The 25,767-nt window shown below is 52.2% G+C and overlaps 1 protein-coding gene across 5 annotated transcripts in view; it reads right to left on the reverse strand.

Annotated features, from left to right (window-relative positions):
• The window catches only part of ACACB (acetyl-CoA carboxylase beta), a 38,381-nt gene extending 13,916 nt beyond the window's left edge, over positions 1–24,465 (reverse strand). Inside the window, exons 1-33 of one of the 5 annotated variants that reach the window (XM_087705431.1) lie at positions 24,412–24,465; positions 22,039–22,649; positions 18,967–19,099; positions 17,576–17,714; positions 17,387–17,496; positions 17,138–17,219; positions 16,504–16,602; positions 16,124–16,233; positions 14,604–14,714; positions 13,241–13,450; positions 12,424–12,594; positions 12,049–12,210; positions 11,239–11,402; positions 10,781–10,931; positions 10,489–10,592; positions 9,894–9,975; positions 9,629–9,774; positions 9,217–9,367; positions 8,562–8,696; positions 7,702–7,848; positions 7,062–7,250; positions 6,652–6,752; positions 5,932–6,020; positions 5,295–5,419; positions 4,366–4,479; positions 4,147–4,260; positions 3,967–4,056; positions 2,618–2,736; positions 2,389–2,412; positions 1,882–2,019; positions 871–964; positions 684–791; positions 346–402 (exon numbers count right to left, since the gene is read on the reverse strand). In XM_087705431.1, the coding sequence (XP_087561557.1) occupies positions 346–402; positions 684–791; positions 871–964; positions 1,882–2,019; positions 2,389–2,412; positions 2,618–2,736; positions 3,967–4,056; positions 4,147–4,260; positions 4,366–4,479; positions 5,295–5,419; positions 5,932–6,020; positions 6,652–6,752; positions 7,062–7,250; positions 7,702–7,848; positions 8,562–8,696; positions 9,217–9,367; positions 9,629–9,774; positions 9,894–9,975; positions 10,489–10,592; positions 10,781–10,931; positions 11,239–11,402; positions 12,049–12,210; positions 12,424–12,594; positions 13,241–13,450; positions 14,604–14,714; positions 16,124–16,233; positions 16,504–16,602; positions 17,138–17,219; positions 17,387–17,496; positions 17,576–17,714; positions 18,967–19,099; positions 22,039–22,640 (4,371 nt within the window). In that variant the 5' untranslated portion in view covers positions 22,641–22,649; positions 24,412–24,465. Of the gene's footprint in view, positions 1–345; positions 403–683; positions 792–870; positions 965–1,881; positions 2,020–2,388; positions 2,413–2,617; positions 2,737–3,966; positions 4,057–4,146; positions 4,261–4,365; positions 4,480–5,294; positions 5,420–5,931; positions 6,021–6,651; positions 6,753–7,061; positions 7,251–7,701; positions 7,849–8,561; positions 8,697–9,216; positions 9,368–9,628; positions 9,775–9,893; positions 9,976–10,488; positions 10,593–10,780; positions 10,932–11,238; positions 11,403–12,048; positions 12,211–12,423; positions 12,595–13,240; positions 13,451–14,603; positions 14,715–16,123; positions 16,234–16,503; positions 16,603–17,137; positions 17,220–17,386; positions 17,497–17,575; positions 17,715–18,966; positions 19,100–20,084; positions 20,205–22,038; positions 23,237–24,411 lie in introns of those variants that run through there. The other 4 variants (XM_087705430.1, XR_015695525.1, XM_087705433.1 and 1 more) reach the window with 4 other exon arrangements.
• Between the last annotated feature and the right edge of the window lie 1,302 nt (positions 24,466–25,767).

The raw sequence follows: 25,767 nt of genomic DNA on the forward strand, positions 1-25,767 counted from the left end.
AAAACAAGTTTTTGCAGGCCTCATTTTTTGTAAAAAAAAAACGGGGCATGCAGAGAATTTGAGAGGCTGTCAAAATGCTCCTCGGGGCTGTGGGGGGGCAAAAATGAGGAAAAAACCCATTTTCCACTCATTTTTGCCTTTTCCAAGCCCACAGGAGCACTTTGCAGACCTCCCAAACCCTCTGCACGTCCATTTTTGTGAAGAGAGCGGGGTTTCGGGAGGCCAAAAATACTGCGTAAGTGTATAAGACACACCCCAATTTTCTCCCTTTTTTGGGGAAAAAAGGTGCATTGACTCCGAAAAATACGGTACATATATCACATATATTTACATATTATCACTGACCTGCTGGTTTATCAAAAACGTGATTCTTCGAAGCCCATAGTCCACAAGGATATTATTCTGCATGGGGAAAGATGAGGAGAAAATACCAAATACCTGAATAATCTCAGGAAAGAAACATTAGCACCAGGGCAAAAGAGGAATGAAATCAGGAAGGAGAGTCCGATGAGATCAAGGAGTTTTTGTCTGCATTCAGACAGGAGCTGAGCTGAGGAGAGGCAGCCCTCCTTGGATGTGGAGCCAATGATTCACCAGGTCAGCTTTTAAAGCCAGCAGATCGATAAATAAGCCGGAGGCCAAGCCGCCCGGGGGAGGAAATCTAGGCTTCTGTGAGAACCGACCTTGGACTGAGCGAAGGCCCTGAAGATCGGCACCAGCTCCTCGTCCTCCTGGTGATCTGCCCACCGGACGGCCACGTTCAAGATGTGGATGGGTTCCTCCCGGGTGTTCTGGAAGCCACAAGCCCATGCGGAGGTTAGGCCCAGCCGTAAGGCAGCAGGGAGGAGCCGCCCGCCCAGAAACACTCACTTTGGTGTCGTCTTCATCGTAAAAGGTGGACCTGACTTCGCTGAAGAGGGGGCTCTCCTGCTCAGCAAAGCAGGAAACGACTTCATCGAAGTTCCTAGCACACAAAGAGGAGAGGGAGGCCGGAGGTGAGAAGAGGGAACAAACGGGGCATCAGGGAACCGAACCTCTTGCTGCTGGGGGTGGGGGGTGGGGCGGGCAAAACTGATCCTGCGAGGGCATCTCGCTTTCAAGGACTGAAGAGGCTGCAGCCTCCACCTGGGGAACTCTGAATCTGCAGCCACATATTAAACCAGGCTCACACTTTCCAAACATGTTACTTCTCTGCTCCCTCAAGTCCCAAGTAACTCTCCCTTCCAAGGTGAAACTGACCCTCATCCAGATGGAGAAGACCGCCTGCTGCCAATTACCTCCACTAGACCGATTAGATCCCACAGATTAGGCCTCCTCCGAATTCCATCTACTGCCCAGTGTCCGGAGGAGAGCCTTCTCTGTGGCTGCTCCGACCCTCTGGAACGAGCTCCCCGTGGAGATTCGAACCCTCACCACCCTCCAGGCCTTCCGCAAAGCCCTTAAAACCTGGCTGTTCCGACAGGCCTGGGGCTAAAGAACTTTTGCCCCCCACCCCCCCTTGAATGGTATGGTTGTTGTGTGCTTTTAAATTTTGTATTGTTATGTCTCGTCTTTTTTATCCCCCTGTCTGTACCCCCTTCCCTGATTGAGTTGTGAGCCGCCCTGAGTCCCCTTCAGGGGAAAAGGGTGGCATATAAATGTAATCAATCAATCAATCAGAAGGAGTCAAGAGGCCTCAGAAACAATGAAGCTGGGATTAAGGCAAAGTGGAAGATAAGCCAGGGAGAAAAGATGGAAGCGCCCTTCCCCCAGGGAGGGCACGGGACTCCAGGGAAAGGCCCAGCTTCCCTGGCCAATACTCAAGCTCAACGGGAACAGCGACGCAGCGACAACAACCCCCCCCCCCCCCCAGTGAAGGCCACGAGGGCAGCGTTTGCCTACCGGGTGAAATCTTCAAATCTGTCAAAGGCCACCATGGCTCCCATTCGCTGGCAGGGCGGGGAAAATCCGCTGTCCATGAAGAGCTCCGTGCTGTGCCGGGCCAAGTCTGGGTTGGAGATGCTGATTGGCACGGACATCCTGTGTGTGTGTGGGGGGGGGGGAGACACAGGGAAGAGGGGAAACATCAGATGGAGCACCGGCTGTTGCCACCAGCATAGAACTGAGTCCCTGCTGCTTCCGAGGGCAGCTTGGCCCATTGCAGCCACCCAGCTGGAGCTGATAGGAGCCTGAAGGCCTTTTCCTCTTGGCCTTCTCCCTCACCCACTTGTCACATGGCTCCAGCACGGAGCTTTGCCCCCCACGTGCCCCTCAAGACAGGACGTTAGTAGCCAATCCAAAGGGCTTGGGGAGGGGCAGTTAAGAGAAAAGCCGAGGAGGCCGTTATGGGGGAGCGGAGCTTTGGTGTAACCGCTATCATGCTGCAGAGCCAAAAGAACTCCAGGCTACCTGCTCAGGGTGAGGCTGCTTCCTCTGCAAAGAGACAGGGACACGAATAGCCCCCTTGCTCAGACCCACCGGGAGCCCTCGGCCTTCCCCAGCCCCCCCCCTCAGGCTTGCAAGCCAGAGACCAGTGGGTGATCCTGAAACCTTCCCCGGGGAGACCCTCTCCCACTAGTTCTCAGCCTCCCCCCAGCCCCTCGCCCACCCCACAAAGGCTCGGGGACGTTTGCCCCACCTGTTTGGGTGTGAGGAAGGCAGCATGAACTGGAACTCAACCACACAGGTGCCGTCCAGCAGCTGGCGGTGCTGCAGGCTGTTCAGTTCGTAGGCGATGTAGGCCCTCCTCACGTATACCTGGGAAGGCAAAAAGGAAGCAGGAGGACTGGAGAGTTTGTGCCCAAAGAACCATTTCATGATTTTCTCCCAGCACGGAAATTATCACAGCGCTCTGAACTCAGCAGCTTCATGGCAAAATAAATAGCCCTTAGACTTATATACCGCTTCACAGTCCTTCCTTCCTTCCTTCCTTCCTTCCTTCCTTCCTTCCTTCCTTCCTATCCTTCCCACTTAGCCCTTAGACTTATATACTGCTTCAGTGTTTCCTTCCTTCCTTCCTTCCTTCCCACTTAGCCCTTAGACTTATATACCGCTTCAGTGTTTCCTTCCTTCCTTCCTTCCTACTTAGACTTATATACTGCTTCACAGTGTTTCCTTCCTTCCTTCCTTCCTTCCTTCCTTCCTTCCTTCCTTCCTTCCTTCCTTCCCACTTAGCCCTTAGACTTATATACCGCTTCAGTGTTTCCTTCCTTCCTTCCTTCCTACTTAGACTTATATACTGCTTCACAGTGTTTCCTTCCTTCCTTCCTTCCTTCCTTCCTTCCTTCCTTCCTTCCTTCCTTCCTTCCTTCCTTCCTTCCTTCCTTCCTTCCCACTTAGCCCTTAGACTTATATACTGCTTCAGTGTTTCCTTCCTTCCTTCCTTCCTTCCCACTTAGCCCTTAGACTTATATACCGCTTCAGTGTTTCCTTCCTTCCTTCCTTCCTTCCTACTTAGACTTATATACTGCTTCACAGTGTTTCCTTCCTTCCTTCCTTCCTTCCTTCCTTCCTTCCTTCCTTCCTTCCTTCCTTCCTTCCCACTTAGCACTTAGACTTATATACTGCTTCACAGTGTTTCCTTCCTTCCTTCCTTCCTTCCTTCCTTCCTTCCTTCCTTCCTTCCTTCCTTCCTTCCTTCCTTCCTTCCTTCCCACTTAGCCCTTAGACTTATATACCGCTTCACAGTGCTCTACAGCCCTCTCTAAGCGGTTGACAGAGTCAGCCTCTTGACCCCCAACAATCTGGCTCCTCATTTGACCCACCTCGGAAGAACGGGAGGCTGAGTCAACCTTGAGCCTGGTGGGCTTCGAACTGCCAAACTGCTGGAAGTCAGCAGAAGTAGCCTGCAGTCCTGCACTCTAACCACTGCGCCACCGTAGCGCAGAAAAGCTCACCTTTTCTGCAAAACAGCTCCTCTCCCCCCCCCCCTGCCCCCAGCACCCTTAGTCAGATGAAGCCACCGGAGCCCCCCAATCCTCTCCTCACCTCCAGGGCTGCCTTGCGCACCACCTGGTTGGCGTGATAGAAGAAGGTGGGCAAGACATCGAAGATGGTGGTCTCCGAAAGGATGAGTTTCTGCAAAAGGAGACGGAGCCCAGAGTGAGCCAGCGGGTGTGGTTGGGACCTCGGGTTCCCGGGGGAATTGGAAGTCCGAGAAGTCGTCACCTTTAGGTTCTCGGGACAGAACTGGTGCCCATACATGTCGATGGCAGAGAGGAAGATGGACTCCACCTGGTTGTGCCGCAGTTCGTAGGACGGCAGGTGGGAGGCGATCAGCACCTGGGAGCACAGGAGGGCTGGGTCAGAGGATTCCCCCCACCCCCACCCCTCCCCAGGCGAGTCTGGGGGAATCAGAACAGGATGATTGGCAACCCCTGGCCTGACCTGACGGGCCCGCAGGGCCACTTTAGCGTGCTCGGTTTTGCTGAGCTGTGTGAGCTCATTCAGGATGGCCATCAGCTCATCGGTCAAGGTCGGGTCTCGGCCACAAAGCTGATCCTGGGTAACGAAACGAAACCAACGTTCAGCTGGGTTGCTGCAGTGTTGTTGTCTAAAGCAGTGTTTCTCAACCTTGGCAACTTGAAGATGTCCGGACTTCAACTCCCAGAATTCCCCAGCAGTGGTTAGGACAGTGTTTCTCAACCTTGTCAACTTGAAGATGTCCGGACTTTAACTCCCAGAATTCCCCAGCAGTGGTTAGGACAGTGTTTCTCAACCTTGTCAACTTGAAGATGTCTGGACTTTAACTCCCAGAGTTCCCCAGCCAGCGTTCGCTGGCTGGGGAATTCTGGGAGTTGAAGTCCAGACATCTTCAAGTTGACAAGGTTGAGAAACACTGGTCTAAAGGGGCATCAAAGGGACACCCACCCAGGCCCCCGCGACCTGACAAAAGGTCGAACGACAAAACCGCGCCCGACTAAACCGCGTCGCTAAAACCGCGACGTCATCAACGCGCCGACAACAGCGCGTTGACAACAGCGTGTCGGCAGGAGGGCGATTTAAGTTAAGGTAAGGGTTAGGTTTAGGGTTAGGTTTAGTTTTACAGCGCGCTTCTGTCGCTGCGCTGTTGTCGGCGCGATTCAGCGCTCATTCGTCGGAGCGCTTTAGAACACGCGGTTTTGTCACCGCGGTTTAGTCGGGCGCGGTTTTGTCGTTCGCCCTTTTGTCGGTGAACCCCAGGCCCCATCTTCCAGCTGGGTTGGGCCCTGCAGCTGTGTGCCCGGGCTGGAAAAGGGGTGACCCCCGTGTGGCTGGAGGGAAGCCGGAGGTCCCCTTTCCCGCTCAGGTCGGGAAGCGGCTCCTTTTCAACTCACAATCAGCAAGGTCACCAGGAGGTTCTTCTTGGCCACCTGGGCGTGGGAGAAGATGCACTCCAGGACGGGGGTCATGTTGGGCATGTGCTGCTCCCTCAGGATGATCACACACTTGTCGTAATGAGCTGCAGCACAAGCGGAACCCCAAGGAGGAGCCAGTGTTTAGTTTAGTTTAGTTTCCTTTATTTGTATGCCGCCCTTTTCCCTGGGGGGACTCAGGGCGGCTCACAATTCAGAAGGGTGGGGGGGCAAGACAAACAGTATTCCAAACATGGAGACAATACAACATATTAAAAGAAGGCACAACAGTCACACAATTCGGGTGGGGTTAAAATATTAACCCCAGGCCAGCCGGGACAGCCAGATCTTTAAAGTGGCGCGGAAGGATTGGAGGGTGGCGAGGGTCCGAATCTCCACGGGGAGTTCGTTCCAGAGGGTCGGAGCAGCCACCGAGAAGGCTCTCCTCCGGGTAGTTGCCAGTCTACACTGGCTAGATGATGGAATTCGGAGGAGGCCTAATCGATGCGATCGGATCGGTCTAGTGGAGGTGATTGGCAGAGAAGCTGCTGCCGCCTCCTGGGGGAAGCTCTGCCAGAGGCCCTGGCAGCCCCCTCCCCCCCCTCACCCTCCCCCTTACCTTGCTGGAACTGGGTCTCCACCTGCAGGTACCGCCTCAGCAGATCCAGCACCACCGATTTCATGTGGCCTCGGATGCCACTGCGATACCTGGAATCAGGGGGGGGCGAGAGAGGAGATGCACGAGTCACTTGTAGGACTCGGGAGCAGACGATGGAGAAAGTGGGGGAAGAGGCTCAGGCATGATTCACTGTCGTCACGCAAGACGCTCTGGCCATGATTCTAGCAACAAAAGCAGAAACTCTGCTCAGCTTTCTTATTGCAGGAGCCCTGGTGAAGAGGGCCCCAATGCAGGGGACTCCATTCCGCTTTTCAAATAGCAATAGCAGTTAGACTTATATACCGCTTCATAGGGCTTTCAGCCCTCTCTAAGCGGTTTACAGAGTCAGCATATCGCCCCCACAGTCTGGGTCCTCATTTCACCCACCTCGGAAGGATGGAAGGCTGAGTCAACCTTGAGCCGGTGAGATTAGAACCACTGAACTGCAGATAACAGTCAGCTGAAGTGGCCTGCAGTACTGCACCCTAACCACTGCGCCACCTCGGCTCTTAATCACCTTCCGTGCTGCTAAAAATGCTCAGGGCAGACCAGGCCAGGCTGCAGGCAGTAGAAATCAGCTTGGCTGGTGCAACAAAACAGCCCCCCTACGGCTCAGGGCAGACCAGATGTCCAGGCAGGGAGTGTGGTGGTGTGATTGTCCCCAAAGACACACAAACCCACCTCTGAACCAACTGCACGATACTCTGGGTGTTCATGAAGAAGACTTCCCGGTCAGCTTTGCGTTGCAGGGTGGCTGCGTGGCTGTCCAAAATGCTGGCAATCTGGATGAGAAAGAGGGAACGATCCTTTAGAGCAGTGTTTTTCAACCTTGGCAACTTGAAGATGTCTGGACTTCAACTCCCAGGATTCCCCAGCCAGCGAATGCTGGCTGGGGAATCCTGGGAGTTGAAGTCCAGACATCTTCAAGTTGCCAAGGTTGAAAAACACTGCTTTAGAGCCGTGTTTCTCAGCCTGAGCAACTTTAAGGTAGGTGGGCTTCACGTCCCCAGAATTCCCCAGCCAGTCGACGTCATCCACCTCCTGCTCATTCCTGCCCTGTTGGCGGCTCCTTGGCGGCTGCCCCCCCTCACCTGCTGGCTGGGGAACTGGCAGAGCACGGAGGTGACGTTGCTGGCGTACTGGGCCATCACTTTCCGGATGGACTTCTCCACCGAGGTTGGAATCCGGCCCAGCGTGCTGGTCATGATCTCCTGCAGCTCCAGCAGGGGAAGGGAAGGATCCCGGAGGGTCCTCATCAGCTTATCCACCCATTCTTTGATCTGAGGTGGGGGGAAAGAAGGTTCCAGGATTCATGAGGGTGAATCACAGAAGACGTAAGCAAGGGATCTCCGGCCCTCCGCTGGTGCCAGACCACAGAGGCCTCCCTTTGGCTGCGGAGATTTGTGGCGGATCAGCAATGGGGACCGGCCGAAAGGAGGAAAACAAGATTTATCCCCACAAAATCAGCTTCTTTTTCGGGTGATGGAGAGAAGCGAGCTGGTCTTTTCCTTCAGTCTCTCCTGCTGCAACCTGCACACATCCGTTTAGGAGCAGCTCCCCCCTGCCATCTTCCACTGCCTTCCTCCCCCCCTTTGCCCTTCTTCAAAGCAAGATCTTCCAAGGGCTTCCTTGCATGTCAGGAACATATTCCCAACAAGCCAGGATGTCCCCAAGCCGGCTTTTTTTCCCCAGGCTTGGTTTTTAAGAGGCAAAGGTGAAAACATTCTTTACCTTGGCAGAGAAATAAGGCTCTGGCAGGCAGTAGCCGTTCATGACATTCTGCAGGTTCTCCAGCACGTTGTGGAAGACTTGGTGCAGCCTCTCGCCAAGGATGGGCAGGGCTGGCTGAGGGGAGAGCCCCCCCGTGTGCAACTGGGCCTGGGGGCAGCATGGGGGCAGGCAGAGGGGCAGAGCATAGAAAATAAACAGAATGTTATAATCAGAAAATCCACCATCCGGGGGGTTCCTGTGACCTGGAAACGACTTCAAAGGAACTCTAGCACGAGGCTGTTCCTCCCCGGAAGCATTTGAACCCGCAAGAGAAAGACACACACACACCCCCGGCCTCCCGGCAGCCCCGTCACTTCTTGGGGGGGGGGGGGGAGAGAAGCCCTGAAAAGATGCACTAGGCGGCCTCCAATAGACCGATCAGATCCCACAGACTAGGCCTCCTCCGAATTCCATCCGCCGGCCAGTGTCGACTGGCGACTACCCGGAGGAGAGCCTTCTCTGTGGCTGCTCCGACCCTCTGGAACAAACTCCCCGTGGAGATTCGAACCCTCACCACCCTCCAGGCCTTCCACACAGCCCTTAAAACCTGGCTGTTCCGACAGGCCTGGGGCTAAAGAGTTTTTGCCCCCCTTCTCGAATGGTATGCTTGTTGTGTGCTTTTAAATTGTGTATTGTTATGTTCGTCTTTTTTATCCCTTATCTGTACCCCCTTCCCTGACTTGGATTGTGAGCCGCCCTGAGTCCCCTTCGGGGAAAAGGGCGGCATATAAATGTAATAAATCCAAATCCAATCCTTAGTGGCTCCCGGGCGGGTTTCGCTGCCCCTCCCCCAAATGTCTTCCAGCCGCTCCGTTACTCACCAGGTGAACTTTGGTGGGGTCGTCCAGCTCAAGCTGAGCTACCACGCATCCCGCCTCCAACAACGTGCCCGGCCGTCTCACGTAGCGGATGACGCCCGACTCTTCCACTGTCAGGGATATCACCATCTTCATCACCTGTTGAAGAGAGCAGCGGGCCTGCACACCTGGATGGTTTCCCAATGATCCCAACGTGATCAATTATGCCTTGAGCATCTGGCCGGGGGACCAAAGTTATGCTCTCCAGCACAATGGACCGAAGGAGGGAAAGGCTGAGCCCGCTTGTCTCATAGAGACGAGGTGGCGCAGTGGTTAAATGCAGCACTGCAGGCTACTTCAGCTGACTGCAGTTCTGCAGTTCGGCTGTTCAAATCTCACCGGCTCAGGGTTGACTCAGCCTTCCATCCTTCCGAGGTGGGTAAAATGAGGACCCCGGATTGTTGTTGGGGGCGATATGCTGACTCTGTAAACCGCTTAGAGAGGGCTGAAAGCCCTATGAAGCGGTATATAAGTCTAACTGCTATTGCTATCTTGACTGCCAGCCTGCTCCCCAAATACGCACATTAATGTTAGAGAATCAGTTAGGGAGAAACAGCCACTTTCCTCGGTGGAAAAACCCAGACACACACACACACACCTCGGGTGGTGCGAGGGTTACCTCCATTTCTGCATAGCTGTGGCCCCCATAGATGCGGGCCCCGTCCTCCACCGTGTAGTGCAGCAGCTTTCCCGCAGAGGGGGACCGAAGCAAGGATGGGTCTTTCTCTTTCTCAAAGTCACAGCTCTTGTTGCCGATTGTGATGCGGTACCTGGAGGTTGCCAGAAGGCAAAGAAGCAAACGAAAGAAATTGAAAATCTCCGAAGAAGAAGGGAGAGCCTCGGATTCTGCTTTTTTATTCAGCCGAGCTCATCAACCGGCTCTTTCCAAGGCCCCCATCAAGAGAAGCTTCTCAGCCAAGTAAGCAAGCAGAGAGACCAAGGAGCGGTTGTGCAATGGGAGAAGGGTGCTTGTGAGGCCTGGGTGTGAGCTTTGGTGCGTTGTCTGGCAGGAGAGCCCTTCCACCACCCACCGGTCGGTTTCTTCTTTCATGTAGGTGGTGTAACTGTTGCCGTTGTAAGAGAGGAGGAGCCCCCCGTCGTTCAGCCGGTGCACATCGATCTCAATGTGGCTGCCGTTCATTAGGAGGACGTAGGTGGTCAGGGACTGGCGGGCGACCTGTGTCAGGGGCATCAGAAACCAGGCTTTTTTTGCTTCCGTAAATGCTCCCTCCCTCTTCCATCCAGAAAGGAATTTTCCCCTTTCAGCCCATTTGTGGAAATCGGGGCCACACACACCTTAAGCACATATTTGGTGTCTTCGTAAATAAGTTCCACGTCGACAATATTCAGGAGAGAGGCTGCCGGCAGGACTTGGCCCCTGAAAAAGCAGCCAGGCATTTACACTTCTTCTTCTTTTTTTTGTTATATAAATGTTTTATTTTTTGTTCTCTATGTATGATTATAGGTGTACATTCACATAGTTATTATTCTTTTTTTACATTTGTGGTTCTTGTACATTTGTCATTCCGTTTATAGAATTATAATATTCCATTTGGGTTGCTCCGTTTACCTTCCCTGGCATTTACACTTCGGAACCAAAAAGAACTGTCCCAGCCCTTTCAGTTAATTGTCTGTTGAGGGTCAGAAAAAATATTCCCAAATATGTTCACATTCGTCCCCTCGAACTCTTCCCGAGAGACTCCCGGAGTGCCTTACGAACATAACGCCAGGCGTTAGGTATTAGGAAGACCACCTTCCACAGCACATCTTCACTGCTGAAACTCTGAAATGAAGGCATTTCAAAGCACTGAGCCCTGTGGGGCCGCCCCGCAGAGACCTGCTGATGGTGCATGAAACGGCCAGGGGCTGGGATGCCAGGACGACCCTTTACCTCTCCAGCAAATGCAGGAAGTCGTCCATGCAGGTCCTGAAGGAGGCATTTGCCACGTTAAGGGCGCCACAGACCACGGCCAACATCGTGTCTGGTTTCTCTGCCTGCCGACGGAGGAAGAATTGGCTTCAGTTTGGGAAACCTCAACAGATGGAGGATGAGTCTTTCAAGGCAAAGCATGAGAGTAAATCCAAATAAAACAGGAAATATGGACTCGGGCCCCTCAGCTTGGAAAAGAAGGTTTGAGAGACGCAAGCATCCGTTCCTGAAAATCTGCCACATTCTCGCCTACCTGGACTTTTTCAGCGATCAGGTGATCCAGCCAGCTGGTGTCCGTCTCGTTCGTCTGGAAACTCTCGGTCTCCAACAACTTAATCAGGTATTCGACCGTCGTGCGGAAGTCCCCGCGGATGGACAGCTCCTTTAAGGCGACCACCAAATTTCTGAAAGCCGACAAGCCAGATGCATCAAGTCCCAACCTGCTCTGCTTCTCTCAATCCCAGGGGAGGGGGGTCTGTGCAAATGACGCCCTAGCAAAGGGAGGGGGGGGGGGCTGACAGGATTGGGTTCCTTTTGGGATGTGTGATCTTCCCAGTATGACTGGCTCTTCTTAGCAAAGCAGGAGGTGGAACCCAGGGATGGGGGGGATGGGGGTGGGCAACGGAGAGTCCCAAGGGCCTCCTGGGGAAGCCCCCGCCCCCCCACAAGGTTTCCATCGCCCGTGAAAGCCCGAGGGAAGGCAATACTGACGAGATGGCCTCCTCGCGGTTCTCTCCCCAGGAGAAACAGTGTCCAAACTGGGAATCGGCAAATTCGTGCAAGCCGCCCGCGGCCGCAACGCTGAAGTATCCCCAGACGTTCTTATTGCTGCGGAAATTCAGTTCCTGCACGGTGCCAGAGCTGGGCTTGAAACCCTGCAAGGTGCAGCAAAAGACAGGTAAAGGTGGGGGGGGGGCAGGAAAGGCAGGCTTGCTCACCTTTGGCAGAATCGAGGCCACATTGGAACCCTGAAGGGCCACACAGGCAGCCCTGGGCACTGATCCAGAGCCACCAGGGAGGCGGCACCTGAGCAGGTAGAAAGTCCTCTCCCGGCCCACTAGGTTCTGGTGCTAAGACATTGTCTCCTTCGTGAGCGTTTAAACCCATGAGGCACCAGAATTTTCCCCCTTCCCTTTCAGGGGTCAGCTGCGATTGTCAAATAGTTTGATGATGCAACTGGAAGCAATTATTTAAATCTCAATCCGCCTTGATTGGAAAATAAACAGGGTTTTTTTTTCACTGCCTCCCTTTGCCTGTATCAGATATTTGCACTAAAACTCTCAGCCAGGCTCATTATTTTTAGTTATCAGTCGAATCAGGAGAACAGGCACAGAACAAACACTTTTAAACAAATAAGAACCGGGAGGTTTGTTCAATATCTGTTTTAGAGATGTTTGCCACCACCCTTTTTATCTAAGGATTCTATCGTCTTGCAGGGCAAGCTAGAGCCCACCCAACCATCCGGGGCATTCGCACTCCTTAAAAGGAAGACACGGCAAGTGTTGGGACTCTTGGACTGACTTCATCGGGATTTTCACTGGTGATTCGTGCCGCTATGACGTGGCCCCTGGGGACGGGAGCATTGCTGGGGCCCTCGAAAGCGATGGGGTGTTCTCCCCACGGGGATTCTCCGTAGAGAGCTCGGATGTCCTTTATTCTGTGCAACGGGACACCCATGGCAATCTGAAAGGAGGGAAAGACAGAAAGGGAAAGGGAAGAATTTATTGGACGTCTCAGTGCTTCTTCTGAAGGGGCTCACAAAGAAATCGCAGGGCTCATTTGCAACACGAAGTCAAGTTCTCCTCCATCTGAAGAACCGGCAGGGGAGACACCTTGATCATACTTTGACACGCTCCAGAACTGCCACTGGAGAAACGGACTTGAGGACAGGAATACCTGGAGCTGAGCAGCCGGTAAATTGACGTCCGCAATCATTTCTGTGCAAGGATGTTCCACCTGCAGGCGAGGATTCAGCTCCAGGAAGTGGAAGCTCCCTCCTTCGCTATAGAGATACTCCACTGTCCCGGCACTGACGTAGCCCACCGTTTTGGCAAGGCGCACAGCGCACTGTGGAGAGGGAAATACAACACAGCCGGGTTAGAAATACGCAACTTCTTGGGACATTATTCAAGGACAACAGCTCCCGAGGAGTGAGTCCTTGTGTTCCCAAGCAAAGCAGGGGACGTAATCTCAAAGAATAGCAATAGCAGTTAGACTTGTATACCGCTTCATAGGGCTTTCAGCCCTCTCTAAGCGGTTTACAGAGTCGGCATATCGCCCCCAACAACAATCCGGGTCCTCATTTCACCCACCTTGGAAGGATGGAAGGCTGAGTCAACCCTGAGCCGGTGAGATTTGAACCGCCGAACTGCACAACTAGCAGTCAGCTGAAGTAGCCTGCAGTGTTGCATTTAACCACTGCGCCACCCCATTTACTATCTGCACAGACCGTCTGCTACGGAGTCCCTGTAAGAGCTCTTCCTTTTTATGGATGTCACAACAGACACACAGTTGGGGTTACAAATATCCCCCTTTAGTTGGAAAAGCCGCAGGGAGGGGACCGAGACTGAAAAGACCCAGGTTCAAATCCCGCTCTCTGCCCTTGAGGCCCCCTGGCTGCAATGGCCAAACGGCTCTGGGGCTCCCATCCAAGAAGCGACCTCTGCGGTTGGCCTCTGTTCCATGCTAGGACTCCGCACATGCGCACGCGCACCTTCTCCATGTACTCAAAGACGGCGGGAGGAGCCACCGTGGCTGGGGCTTCCTCGATAATCTTCTGGTGCCTCCGCTGGATGGAGCAGTCCCGGCTGAACAAGGAAATGGCGTTCCCGTACTGGTCAGCCAAGACCTGGACTTCAAGATGGCGGGCGTGCTGCAAGAACTTCATCACGAAGATGGGGGACCCGGGCACCTCGCTCTGCACCTGTTGCACGAAGGGCAAGAAAATCAAACGACGCGCCAGCGTGCCTAGACCTTCCCAACAGCTGGCCAAAATCCAGGGATACGCGTTGGGACAGCACTCTGGGTCGTAAGAGTACCAAAAAAAAACCTCAGTTAATTCAAGTCAAACAATTGAAATCGTCTCTCAATGTGGATTCCAAAGGAAGCTGAGGAGGGAAAAAGAGGTTTTCTTTTTTTTTTTTAATTAAATGTTTTTTAGTTTTAGTTTAAAACTGGTACAACATCTTTCTTAATATATCAATCAATTACAGATAATACAGAAAAAGACAAAAACAACAATCAGAAAAACAAAACAAAACACAGGTGTCTATTATGAAAAAATAAGAAGTATATCAACTGGTTACAACATGTTTTGGTGCTTCTCTTCCGTTGACTCCTATTAATTCAAATATCTTAACTCGAATATTTACCATATCAACATCATTATACCTCCGGTTTTAAATATTGTAGTTATTTAAACATCCTTCATCCTTAGTTATGCTAAGGAATTAGTCCATAACACATGCTGGCAGTTCATTTACTTATTTATAAAATCCTCTATTATCATCAAATCCTCATATTCTATTTTAACTAAACATCCATAATATTCAATTATATCATATATCCTAACATTTTCCAAATATTGATTAACATTTAATTATATGGATTTTATTTAGTTTTTTAATAGTGCTAATTATTATAGTAAATACTATAATGAAAAAGAGGTTTTCATAAACTACGTCTCGAGGCTCATAAGAGCCGAGGTGGCTCAGTGGTTAGGGTGCAGTACTGCAGGCCACTTCAGCTGACTGTTATCTGCAGTTCGGCTGTTCAAATCTCACCGGTTCAGGGTTGACTCAGCCTTCCATCCTTCCGAGGTGTGTGAAATGAGGACCCGGATTGTTGTTGGGGGCAATATGCTGACTCTCTGTAAACCGCTTAGAGAGGGCTGAAAGCCCTATGAAGCGGTATATAAGTCTAACTGCTATTGCTATTGCTAACTGCTATCATAAGTTAATTAGGGCATCTTCTGGAAACCTGACACTATGACGGAGAACAGGCTACAGGGGTGCAGGGAACCCTTAAAATGACGGGGCATCTGGCCCAGGAGAGTCCCAGAACTGCCCCTCCTTTACCTGTCTGAAGCGGGTGGGGAACTCGTCCACCCCTTCCACGATTCGGATCCCTTTGCCGCCTCCCCCTTCGGAGGCCTTGATCATCACCGGGTAGCCGATCCTCTTGGATGCCTGACAGATGAGAGAAGGAAGAGGAAGGAGGGAAGGAAGGGAGAATCAAGGAGTGAAAAAGGCTACCCCGGAACCCCAGCCCTGAGCTTCCCCTCAAAATATATACCCTGTATTGGTTCTGAGAAGTTGGGGGGGGTGGGTGGGGTTCGGGTGGGAGGTAAACATTTGTAAAAGTTTTTTTTCTAAAAATTTTCAATTTTCTTTTTTTAAATATGGCCTTGCGGTGCCCAGAGACTGACTCAGCCTTCCTCAAAACGCGCCTGACCAGGCCTGCCCTGAAGCCAAAGGACATGCAACCTTGGCATTCCACGCAGAGAGGCATTGCCACCTGCTGAAACACGCAGGCCCATCAATAGCTGGATTATATGCTTGGCATAGTTTGCCTAAACTAGTAAGACGAAGTGGCACGAAGTCATGTGCTTCGCTGCCAACCGTTTCATGACGCCCGTAGCACTTTGCACAAATTCTAGGAACATGTGAACAGGGTAATCCTGAAAGCACAGGCTTCGCTACCCATTTATTAACTTGCACATATTTTAATCCTGTATGTTTATATTTTAAATTTTATGTGTCATATACATTATTTTAATTGTGATGCTTCTGACACGAATAGCCAGACATTGCCATTTTTTGGGGTACTGTGTCCAGCCAGAAAAAGAATGCCCTATGCTTAAAATTCCACATTTTAGCCGAGATTTACACAGGACTGATTCTCTCCTTCCATGAAGGCAGCTAATGAATCCTTTAAGGCAGTGGTCTCCAACCTTGGCAACTTTAAGACCTGTGGACTTCAACTCCCAGAGTTCCTCAGCCAGCAACTCTGGGAGTTGAAGTCCACAAGTCTTAAAGTTGCCAAGGTTGGAGACCACTGCTTTAAGGAACAAAAATCTGCCTGGCCTGTTTCATTTTGCAGCTAACGAAGGATCCAACAGGAAGCCCAGCTTAATTCAAAAAACCTCCTTTCTTCCTCCACACGTAGTTGCCTCAGCCTCTATCATTCCCCCCCCCCTCCAATAATATGAATAACGCTAACTCACTGACACTCAGTCAGTGTCGACTGGCAACTACACGGAGGAGGGCCTTTTCAGTAGCAGCTCCGACCCTTTGGAACGATCTCCCCGTGGAGATTCGTACCCTCACCACCGTCCAGACCTTCCGCACAGCCCTTAAGACCTGGCTATCCCGTCAGGCCTGGGGATAAGATCACAATCTGTCCCCACCCGAATGAAGAATGAATGTTGTGTACTATTTTACTCTTATGTATTGTTTTATGTTTATTGTTTATACCCCCCCTCCCTATTTTATGTAAGCCGCCCTGAGTCCCCGCGGGGAAAAGGGCGGCCTATAAATATTAATAAAATACAAAATACAAATACAAATAAGAAGGCACCTGGGGTGCCCCCAGTTACCTCTAAGCCTTCTTCCACGTCCCGCACGCAGCCCCGATGATAGGTTTCCAAGGGAACCATTAGCGTCCCCCCCTGCTGCTTCTCCCCATGGATCCATTCTGCAACTAAGTCTAGAAGAGGAAAAAATGACAACAAAACTTTAAGGGCAACGGCCATTTCTTTACGATTGAAGCAGAGGCTTCACCAGGCCTCGGAATGACGCGAGGAATAAGCCAGAAGGCAGGAAAAGGGAAGAGATTCCTGCCACGCAGCCCTTTCTCTGTCCTGTGGGATCTGGAGGGGCCAAGATGGAAGCGGCCATCACAGCTGCCAAGACCCCAGATAAAAACAGGGCACAGGACAGGAAGGCATGGGGAATGGGGGGGGGGGAGTCCTCTTACCACTACCACTCCACGGCAAGGTTGGAATGTGGATGGTCTGGGCCACAATGGTGGAAGCCACTTTGTCCCCCAAGGCCCACATGGCTTCACTGGGTGGGCCTAGTGAAGAGAGAAAAGAGGCTCAGCTGACATTTGGGAAAAATATATATATATATATTTGGGACAGGCCTGCCTGAGCTCGGCTGGAATGCTGGAGGCCCAGACAAAAGCAGAGAAGCTCAGTTATACATAGGCAGGATTAGAAAGAGCCAAGGGGAGCTCTCTCTCTCTCTCACACCTGTTTTGCGGGCCAGGCATTTAACCTTCGTCGCTCAAGGAGGTTCCTTGGGTCCAGTAGGAAAGCTGGCCTGGGTAGGCCCTCTACGGATTTTTAGAAAGACAGAGATCTCTGCTCCAGAGGGGTAACGTTTGGTCAAGGAGAACAACAAGAACAAATTCTGGGAAAGAAGATCTATTTTTTTCCCTTGGCAAGAACAAAGCACGGGGTGAAATTTCAAGAGGTTGCATGGAAAACACAACATAAATTCCAGCTTGGCGATGATGCTTAGGGAAAGGAGAGTCTGCAGGTGGCGGAGAGCAGCATTTCCTGCTCCATCTGGTGCTTAGCTGAAGGTGCCGACACAAACACACCTACCTAGGAAAGCAATCCCGTGTTTCTGCAGCAGCTCCGGAAGTTTGGGGTTTTCGGAGGCATGACCCCAACCAGCCCAGACAGCCTGGAAGGAGAATTAAGTTGAAGGGATCCTTTGCACCGGTTCCCAAAAGGATCCCTTTGGCCGTTCTATATTTTCACAAATTCCGTTCTACTCATTATATTTACGTCCTGCTTTTTCTGCCCTGAATTCTCGGCAGCCCAAGACAGACAGAAAACTTTGGCCCTTACCTGCACGGGAATTCTTTTCGAGATGTCCACGATCAGTTCTACATTGGCGTAGTTGTTGTTATTGGTTCCTCCGGAGACGGGCACGTACTGGTCCGCCATTTTGATGTATTCTGGAAGAGGAAAGGTTTTTGAGCCAAAGGGTGAAGGGAGCCCCGGGGGGAATTGAGAAGGCTGCCTTCGGCTGCCTACCTGCGTTGGCTTTCAGATCCTCGGGCGTCACCATCACCACAAACCGGATGGCCCGCTCATTCCGGAACATCTCGTAGGCCCATCTGCGGATGGAGCGCATGCACTTCACGGCCGCAATGCCATTGTTGGCGATCAGGACCTGAGGTTGGGAAGAAGGCACGCACGGGGGGGCGGTCATCCCTCCGGGAAGCGCAACAGACGAGAGGACGTTGAAAAGGAGCTTCCCAAAAAGAGGACCAGAGTTCAGTGGCAGAAGAAAAATTCAGCCCCTCGACTGGACAATCCAGCTCATTTTCAGCCAGGAGGTCTCCGGGACTCTTTCCCAACCTTCAGCATTTCTGCTGAACTTCTGGAGTACCTGCCTGGCTTTATATAGGTTTTTTTTTTTAAATATGTGCTGGGCTTTATATATATCAAAGAAATGTATTTAATAGGTAGCCATTCCATCTGCATCAAGGTTCAAGGTTCATTTTATTTATATGCCGCCCTATTCCCAGCGGGACTCAGGGCGGCGCACAAACCCAAAGGAGGGGAAGGGAAACACAAAAACTACAACAAAAAAGTACAGGGCATTTAAAACAACCAACAGCCACACCTGTCGAGAGGGGAGGGGAGCTCATCGACCCCAGGCCTGCCGACACAGCCAGGTTTTAACGGCTTTTCGGAAGGCCTGGAGAGAGGTGAGGGTCCGAATCTCTGCGGGGAGTTCGTTCCACAGGGCCGGAGCCGCCACAGAGAAGGCCCTCCCCCGGGTGGTAGCCAGATGGCATTGGCTGGTGGACGGAACCCGGAGGAGGCCTACTCTGTGTGATCTAATGGGTCTTTGGGAGGTAATTGGCAGCAGGCGGTCTCTCAAGTACCCAGGTCCAATACCATGAAGGGCTTTATAAGTGACGACTAGCGCCTTGAAGCGTATCCGGAGACCAATAGGCAGCCAGTGCAGCTCGTGGAGGATAGGTGTAACGTGGATGAACCGAGGTGCACCCACAATCACTCGCGCGACTGCATTCTGGACGAGCTGAAGTCTCCGAATGCTCTTCAAGGGCTGCCCCATATAGAGCGCATTGCAGTAGTCCAGTCTTGAGGTCACAAGGGCATGAGTGACTGTTGCGAGTGCCTCCTGGTTCAGGTAGGGATGCAACTGGTGCACCAGGCGGACCTGGGCAAATGCCCCCCTGGTCACAGCCGACAAATGGTGTTCTAAGGTCAGCTGTGGGTCCAAGAGGACTCCCAAATTGCGAGCCCTGTCTGAGGGGCGTAGAATTTCACCCCCCAGCCTGAGTGATGGAATACTAGCCAAATTTTTGGGAGGGAAACACAACAGCCACTCGGTCTTGTCTGGATTGAGCTCACGATAAAGGGGAGCATCGCTTCTTCTTCAGCAGCCGTACCTTTTCAATCACACAGTTTCCTCCAAAACGAGTGACGAATTCAGCAGGTGACGCCACCGTGAAGTCCCTGTGGAGGTCCAGTTTCCTCTGCTCCCGCCCTTTCTTCACCAGGTACATCCCCGACATGCTGGGCCTGGAAGGAGGCGGAAATATTTCTATAGGTTCCATCCACAGCTTGGAAGGATGCAAGATGGGCCTCAAATTACTTGGAAGCTGTTATTTAGACTGCTGGGGAAAAGAGCAGTCAATTGGGGGGCGGGGGGGGGGAGAGAGAAAGCAGATGAAGGTACAAGAAGTTCCTTAATGAAGGTGAAATTGTTTCACTAATTTGTGGCACCACCCGTCGTCTCTCTTCTGGGGGTCTTGCCCCTTGTTAAGCACCTCTTCCTTTTCAGTTAACAGACTTTTGGTCAAAGGTGGAGCCTTCTAATGCAAAACGCGCACATCTGTATGCCTTCCTTCTGGAGCACCTTCGGTTAGGCTGCCGGTCCTTCAAAAGCTCCTCATTTCAAACGGAGGAAGTGGACTAGGGCAGGCGAAAGCCACAAGGAGGGTGGGAAGGAAGACTTCCCACTCTGCAAAGATGGGCTTGTTTTCTAAATTGGACAGCTTAGCTGGGGGAACATTTCCTGGAAACATCGCTAGCAAAACAATCCCTGAAAAGCGAAGGCCTCGTTCGGAAGAAACTTGCTTCTGGAATTGTTGTGAGAAACTCTCTGCAAACAGTTGTGGGTGTCTGTGGCAGCTGAAGGACAAAAAGGGCGTCTCGGCTTAGAGCGTTTGGAAACACCCGCACAGGAAGCGCCAGTTACTCCCTCCTTTCGCGAGCGGCTTTCTCTGCCCACCTTCAGGAGGGGGCGATTCTCAGCCCCCCCCAAGGGAGCTTGAAGGAAGGGCCTCCAGCAGCTGTTGCTAGCATCCCCCCCCGCCCCCCTGCCTGCCCCACCTCTGCAAAGGAGCTGCTGCTGCTGCCGCCGGACTCTGCCTGAGCTCTGAGAAAGGGACGTTTGTTTGGTTATCTCAAGCTGTCCCCTTTCTCCTTCCCGCTTGGGCTGCTCAGCAGATCGAAGTCTTCAGCTGACCCAAAGCGAGTCCGAATCCCGCTGGCCGGTACTGACCTCCAGGGAGCTGCACCCAGTTCCGGACAGCTGCTTCTGCCTCTCCTCTCCTGCAGCTTTGGAACCCCCAGAGAGGCGGACGGGAGCAGAGTCGGAGGCCACCTCTTCTTCCTCCTCCTCCATTTCTCTGACTTCCCCCTCCTCTTGGCTTCCCCTTCCCCGCTGGGCGAGGGGCCAGATGCGGCTCAGCCGCTCCCCAGCAGCACCCCCAGGTGGCTCAAGGGAGGAAAAACCTCCCGACTGTGTGACAGGCCATAAAGAGCAACAAGACTCGGGGTCTCCCCGATCACTGATTTAGTTATCAACTGAACGGCTATCCTTGGCCCTTGATCCCAAGCAGCCTCTGCTGCTTAAGATTGCTGATAAGCCTCCGTTATCAGCACTGTGGCTCATTTAATGGCTCCAGGAACTGATCTGCTTTCTTCCTATTTTACGCCTTCATTGTACTGCCAAAACTCTCTAAGCGAAATAAAAAGGAAGATATCAACGCATAAAGTAAGACACGGTGGGCATGAAAGGGGCAGAATATATCCACAGTGGAAAGAACCAGCTGATAATTCTCTGCACTCCCGTCACAAGGATTTATGGCTTCCGGGACCTGAAGATCCCTTTGCTCCTCACTATTTCGATTTGCACCCGTTATTTCAAAAAGCTGTTTAAAAAAAGTGTTGGGAACAAATCCCAGGCTGCTCCGGTTTTCCTCCCAAGACCAGCTGCTGTAAGTCCTTCGTGCCTGCGCAATCCAAGAGCTTCAAGGATTTCTCTCGACATCCAGCTAGAAATGCGGAGAGAGCCTTCCTCTGGTTGGTGCCATGGAGGCATTTTGGCCTGGGACTTCAGCAAACCTGAACACGATGGCTGCAGAGAGAGGGACACAGCCCTGCCAGCCACACTTTCTGGCTTCAATACACCAAATGTGGCAAGTTTGTAATACTTGAAATGCGTGGAGTAAATTAAACAGGTTAAAACAAGAGCCAAAGGGGAGCTTTGCTCGGCTTACTGAGTCAACCAGGAGAAATGACACACGAGAGAGATAAGCTGCTCTGTTGGTTTTTTTTAAGCATTTTATCAGACAGCCACACTATTCACGCGGTTCCATTTTAGCCTCTGGCTGAAGGCGGCTTTCTCCTTTTCTCTCCAGCACAGTAGAAAAGTCCCAAGTTCAACAACTTGCGTTTTTAGAGCAAGAAGCCAAGAGGCCATTCAGCCAATACTAAAGGCACCTGGCTGCATTTAACGCAGCTTAACCCGAGTCAAAGGTGCACAGGACTCCTTTCAGCTGCAGCAAATGCACATTTACTTGAGAGGAAGCCGGCGTATTCCTTGGCATATTGTATCCCATCAGGACATTCTGGTGGCTGAAGAAGGCAGGGACTCTTTTGCCCGTCAAACTCAAATGGTATCACACGAATTTATCTCTCAGAGTTAAATGTATGTTCCCTTTTAATTCACGTGTATTCTGATGGGTTTCCAGCGTGAATGCCCCTTAGGAGTCCCTTGGGGTAGAAGCCGTCAACAACTCTTTATAAATAGGAAGTAAGCTTGAATGGCAACGACACAAATACGCACAAGCAAAGAAGATTAGAAAGTAGATCCCAGCTACTAAAAAGGAGACTGCAGAAGAGTAGCAATAGCAATAGACTTATATACCGCTTCATAGGGCTTTCAGCCCTCTCTAAGCGGTTTACAGAGAGTCAGCATATTGCCCCCAACAATCTGGGTCCTCATTTTACCCACCTCGGAAGGATGGAAGGCTGAGTCAACCCTGAGCCGGTGAGATTTGAACCGCTGAACTGCTGATCTAGCAGTAGCCTGCAGTGCTGCATTTAACCACTGCGCCACCTTGGCTCCCATCCAAAACGTCTCCTGAAACAAGTCGCATTTAACCAACTGTTTGGAAGTGAGAGGCAGCCCACCTGGACCCTCCCTGCATCGGCTCCTCAAACCAACCTACCTCATGACGAGGCTTGCTTCCGAGTCCACGGAGGAGGAAGAACCGGGATGGCCCAGGCTGGCCCGTCTCCTCCGGCCCCTTGGAAAGGCTCCTCCGGCCACCAGCTCCTCATCCGAAGAATTGTCTTCAAAGGAGCCCAGGACAAACTTGGCCATGGCTTGCTGCTTCCTCTGGGCAGGGCTGGCGGCCTCTTCTTCAAGGGACAGGGAGTGCATTTGCTTCAAGAGCTGCGTGGAGGGCCCTCGGACGCACCGGCTCGAAGGCCTGGCGGAATCAGTGGCCGGAGACAGCGCACAGTCCGAGGAAGGGCGGGGAATGGGCGGCTTGAGTTGGCTGGAGGGGTCTGTGGACATCTGGGTGCACGGAGGGGGCTGCCGCGATGGGCTCGCAGGGGCCTGGCTGGGCTCTGCGGATACGGCTTCTGTCTCCTCCACCGGGAACTGTGGGGGGAACCCGCTGGAAGGCAGCTGCTGGATTTTGGGAGCGGCCAGCTGCTCTGGGACAGGCTTCTGTTTTTTCAAACCACGCGGAGGGCTTTTGGCCATCTTGGTCCAAACCATCCACAGCCCGAGCAACAAGGCCACGACCGCTAGCAGAACCATTCAGCGACCCTAGAAACAAGAGAAGAGCAGCACTCGGTTGGGGAAGGAATACTCGTGCGCACAGGGAGTCCGGGGACTCAGAATCAGGGCCTTGGACCTGAAAGGGCAGCAACTTTGCAGAGGAGGAGAAGATGCCCCTCCCTCAAGCCAGAGGGAGATTGTTTTGAAGTGGCACGACTGTGTGACGCACTCAAAGGGCAGAACAGCGGCCCCCTACTCCTCCTGGCCTGCCTCCCATTGCTCCCACACGGACTAACCTTTTCAATCCACCACAAGCTTTTAAGGACTCAAACATCAACTTTTTCGCAACTCAAGAGTGGAATTTTACTGCTGAGTAAAGAGGCTGTGTGTAGAAATGGAGCCCAGTTAGGTCTGCCCCACAATTGTGAAGCCACACCAGCAGCCTCTGCCTCTTCAGCCGCAGAGTCACACACACACACCTCAGTGCCTCCCAGAAGGTCCACTTTCCGCGAGGCCCAAAATTCCTGGCTGTCCAGGCAACTGTCCTGCCTGAGCTATAAAGGAGCAGGCTATTTTTATCCTCCTCCAACGGCATCCGGGCTGGCTGTGTGGTCCTGCCCCAAGACCCCAAATATGAAGACGAGGCAACTCCTTGGCTCTTTAGACGAGACCCTCCCTCTGCTCTGGAAGACCCTCGCCTTCAATCCCAACATCTAGAGAAGTGCCCTTTCTCCTACAGCCAAGACCAAGGGGCCTTTCTAACAACAACAACAACAATCCACCTTTTAAAGGACATACAAAGTCGCCTTCTCTGCCCTTGATCAGGGCTGCCGGATTCCATAAGTACTCAGGGTCAGTCCTCAATCACATGGCCGTCAAGGTCCACTTTCCCGCCAGTGTGCAGCACAGGAGCCAAATCAATGCTCCTTGGCAACTGGTTCCCAATTTAAGGAGTAACTTCCTTCCTTTCGACCACTTATTTTAACACTGCTTAGCCCCAAATCTTACTAACTTGAACACGACTTTCCAAGAAGGGGGATACAGCTACGACCTCCGTTAAATCAAAAGCTGAACCTTTGCTAATCAAGCAAATCTTTGATATTTATGAAGACGAGGTGGAAGGAAATCCACATGATAGTAACAACTAAAAAAAAGAAAACAAGATAAATGACTTTTCTGCCAACCTGTTTTTAAACAAAAACACCCTGAAAGCCATTTGCAAAACACACCAGAACACACCAAAATTAAGAAGTTCCTTGGAGGACAGACAGCAGAGAGAGAGAGACTTATATTTGCTAGGTTCTGCATCTAATGAATTATCTAAAGCCGCTTTAACTAATTACAACTGCAATCTTTCCCGGCTTTCTCTGGTCCATTAATATAGTTTATTTTTTAAAAAAATTGCTTTCTGACAAGCAAATTAGCTTGGGCTCCTCAGCAGCTGCAAGTCCAGGAATGTGAAGATTGACTGGATCTTACATGGACATAAGACAATTACTCGCATGCTAACATCGTTAGTGCCGAGCAAATTAGCAGGTTGGTGGTTCTGCCTGTATAACAAAAATAAAAAATAAAAAAATGCACAGTTGCCAAGAACACACGGAAAATCTTGGTGAACGGAAACTTATTAACAAATGATAAATCAAATAACTTCATTACAGCCAGCAAGCTCTGATATAAAAGCTTCTGGCTGAGATGAACCGCAAAAGTGACATTAAACCCTTTCCAGGGGCAGCTCAAAGCAAGTCCTTTCTTGGCTGGTAGTCTGCATCACCTCTTATTTAAATATTTTGGCTTTTGCGCTACTTACATCTCAACCTTAAATCCACCCAAAACCGAGCACGCCCGAATCCAATGCTTCCCGGTCTGAAAGGAGATCACACACCCTTGTGTTGTGTTTGTATGGAAATTTCTTTCTTGGCCCCCGGGAGACTGGAGCGGCGGGTGCCAGGTGGCACGGCTCCATGGCATTCTGCTCTCTGCAGAAGAGGGCACTTTGACTTTATCTGGGGCAAAGTTCGCTCCCCAGGAAGAAAAAACCCCTGGCAGCTGCTTTTGGACAACACCTCCAAAGGTTACTGAATGCCACACATGGCACTGAATGTTGTAAACAACAACTTCTAGCATCTCCCGAAAATGCGTTTGCTCCTGGCAGAGATAAATTGAAACAAAATTAAATGTGGAGCGGACGGTACCCTTGTGCACAAGATTACCTTTTCTTTTGCAAATAAATAAACACACACACACACACAACTTAGGGGGAGTTTGAAGGGAACCCTCCTTGCTTTCCCGTGTATCGTTTTTGCATTATAAAAGCCAGCCGCAAAGGCAGGGGGCGCGGGCACCTTTTATTGTCCACATCTTGTAAAAAGCCCCGCAGGCTGCGACCCCCGGGCTCGGCTCCTTCCCCGGGCACGGCCCACCTGCTCTTCCGGCCCCGCTTCCTTCCGAAGCGAAGCTCCCGGGGCGCCGGCTGCCTCTTTGTCGGAAGGCGGAGCCGCCCCGATCAAAGCCGTTTCAAGCAGGGCAGCGGGGAGAGCAGGGCGGCCATGCTGCCCGGGGAAGCTTGTTGCAATCGCCGTGGCGGGCTGCAACGCCCTACCTTCCGCGGGGGCCTCCGCTCCAGGCGCGGACGCGCAAAGCGCGGGGCCGAGCCGGGAGGGGCGTCGCACCGGAGCCGACAGCAGTCAGCCCGCCCCCCCCCCCCCGGGGGGATGGAGCAGCCGCAGCCCGAGCGCTGACGGGGGGGGGGGAAACAGCCGGGAGCCTCCAGGGCGTTTGGAAAAGCCGGATGCGCCCCTGGGTAAAAACCCTCATTGCAAGTATTGCAAAGCCCATCCTACGCGGCCCTAAAGCCGCCCCCTCCCACCTCGCTTCCAAGGACACACCTGGCCCCCTTGAAGGGCTTGAAAGCTCCCTTTGCCCAGAGACTCCCCCCCCCCCCCCGCTTTCCATCCCACCACACGCCCCTCGCTTGCATTGGGCTTCTTCCCCCTGGCAGTTGCAAGCCCCCCCCCCTCTTCAAGGGCAGGCCTGGCACTGTGCTCCCCCCCTGCAGAGAGCATCTTTGCCCCCCCCCCCCCAAGACTGGCTGGAGTGAATGCAAAGGACCTTTTCCTAAAATACCACTTAAGGAAATAAGTCTTTGGAGGACGGGCATCACGGA

The sequence above is a fragment of the Thamnophis sirtalis genome, unplaced genomic scaffold, assembly GCF_051295495.1.
Source record: "Thamnophis sirtalis isolate CommonGarterSnake01/CBP01778 unplaced genomic scaffold, rThaSir2_p1.2 scaffold_2, whole genome shotgun sequence".
NCBI classification, from domain to species: Eukaryota; Metazoa; Chordata; class Lepidosauria; order Squamata; family Natricidae; genus Thamnophis; species Thamnophis sirtalis.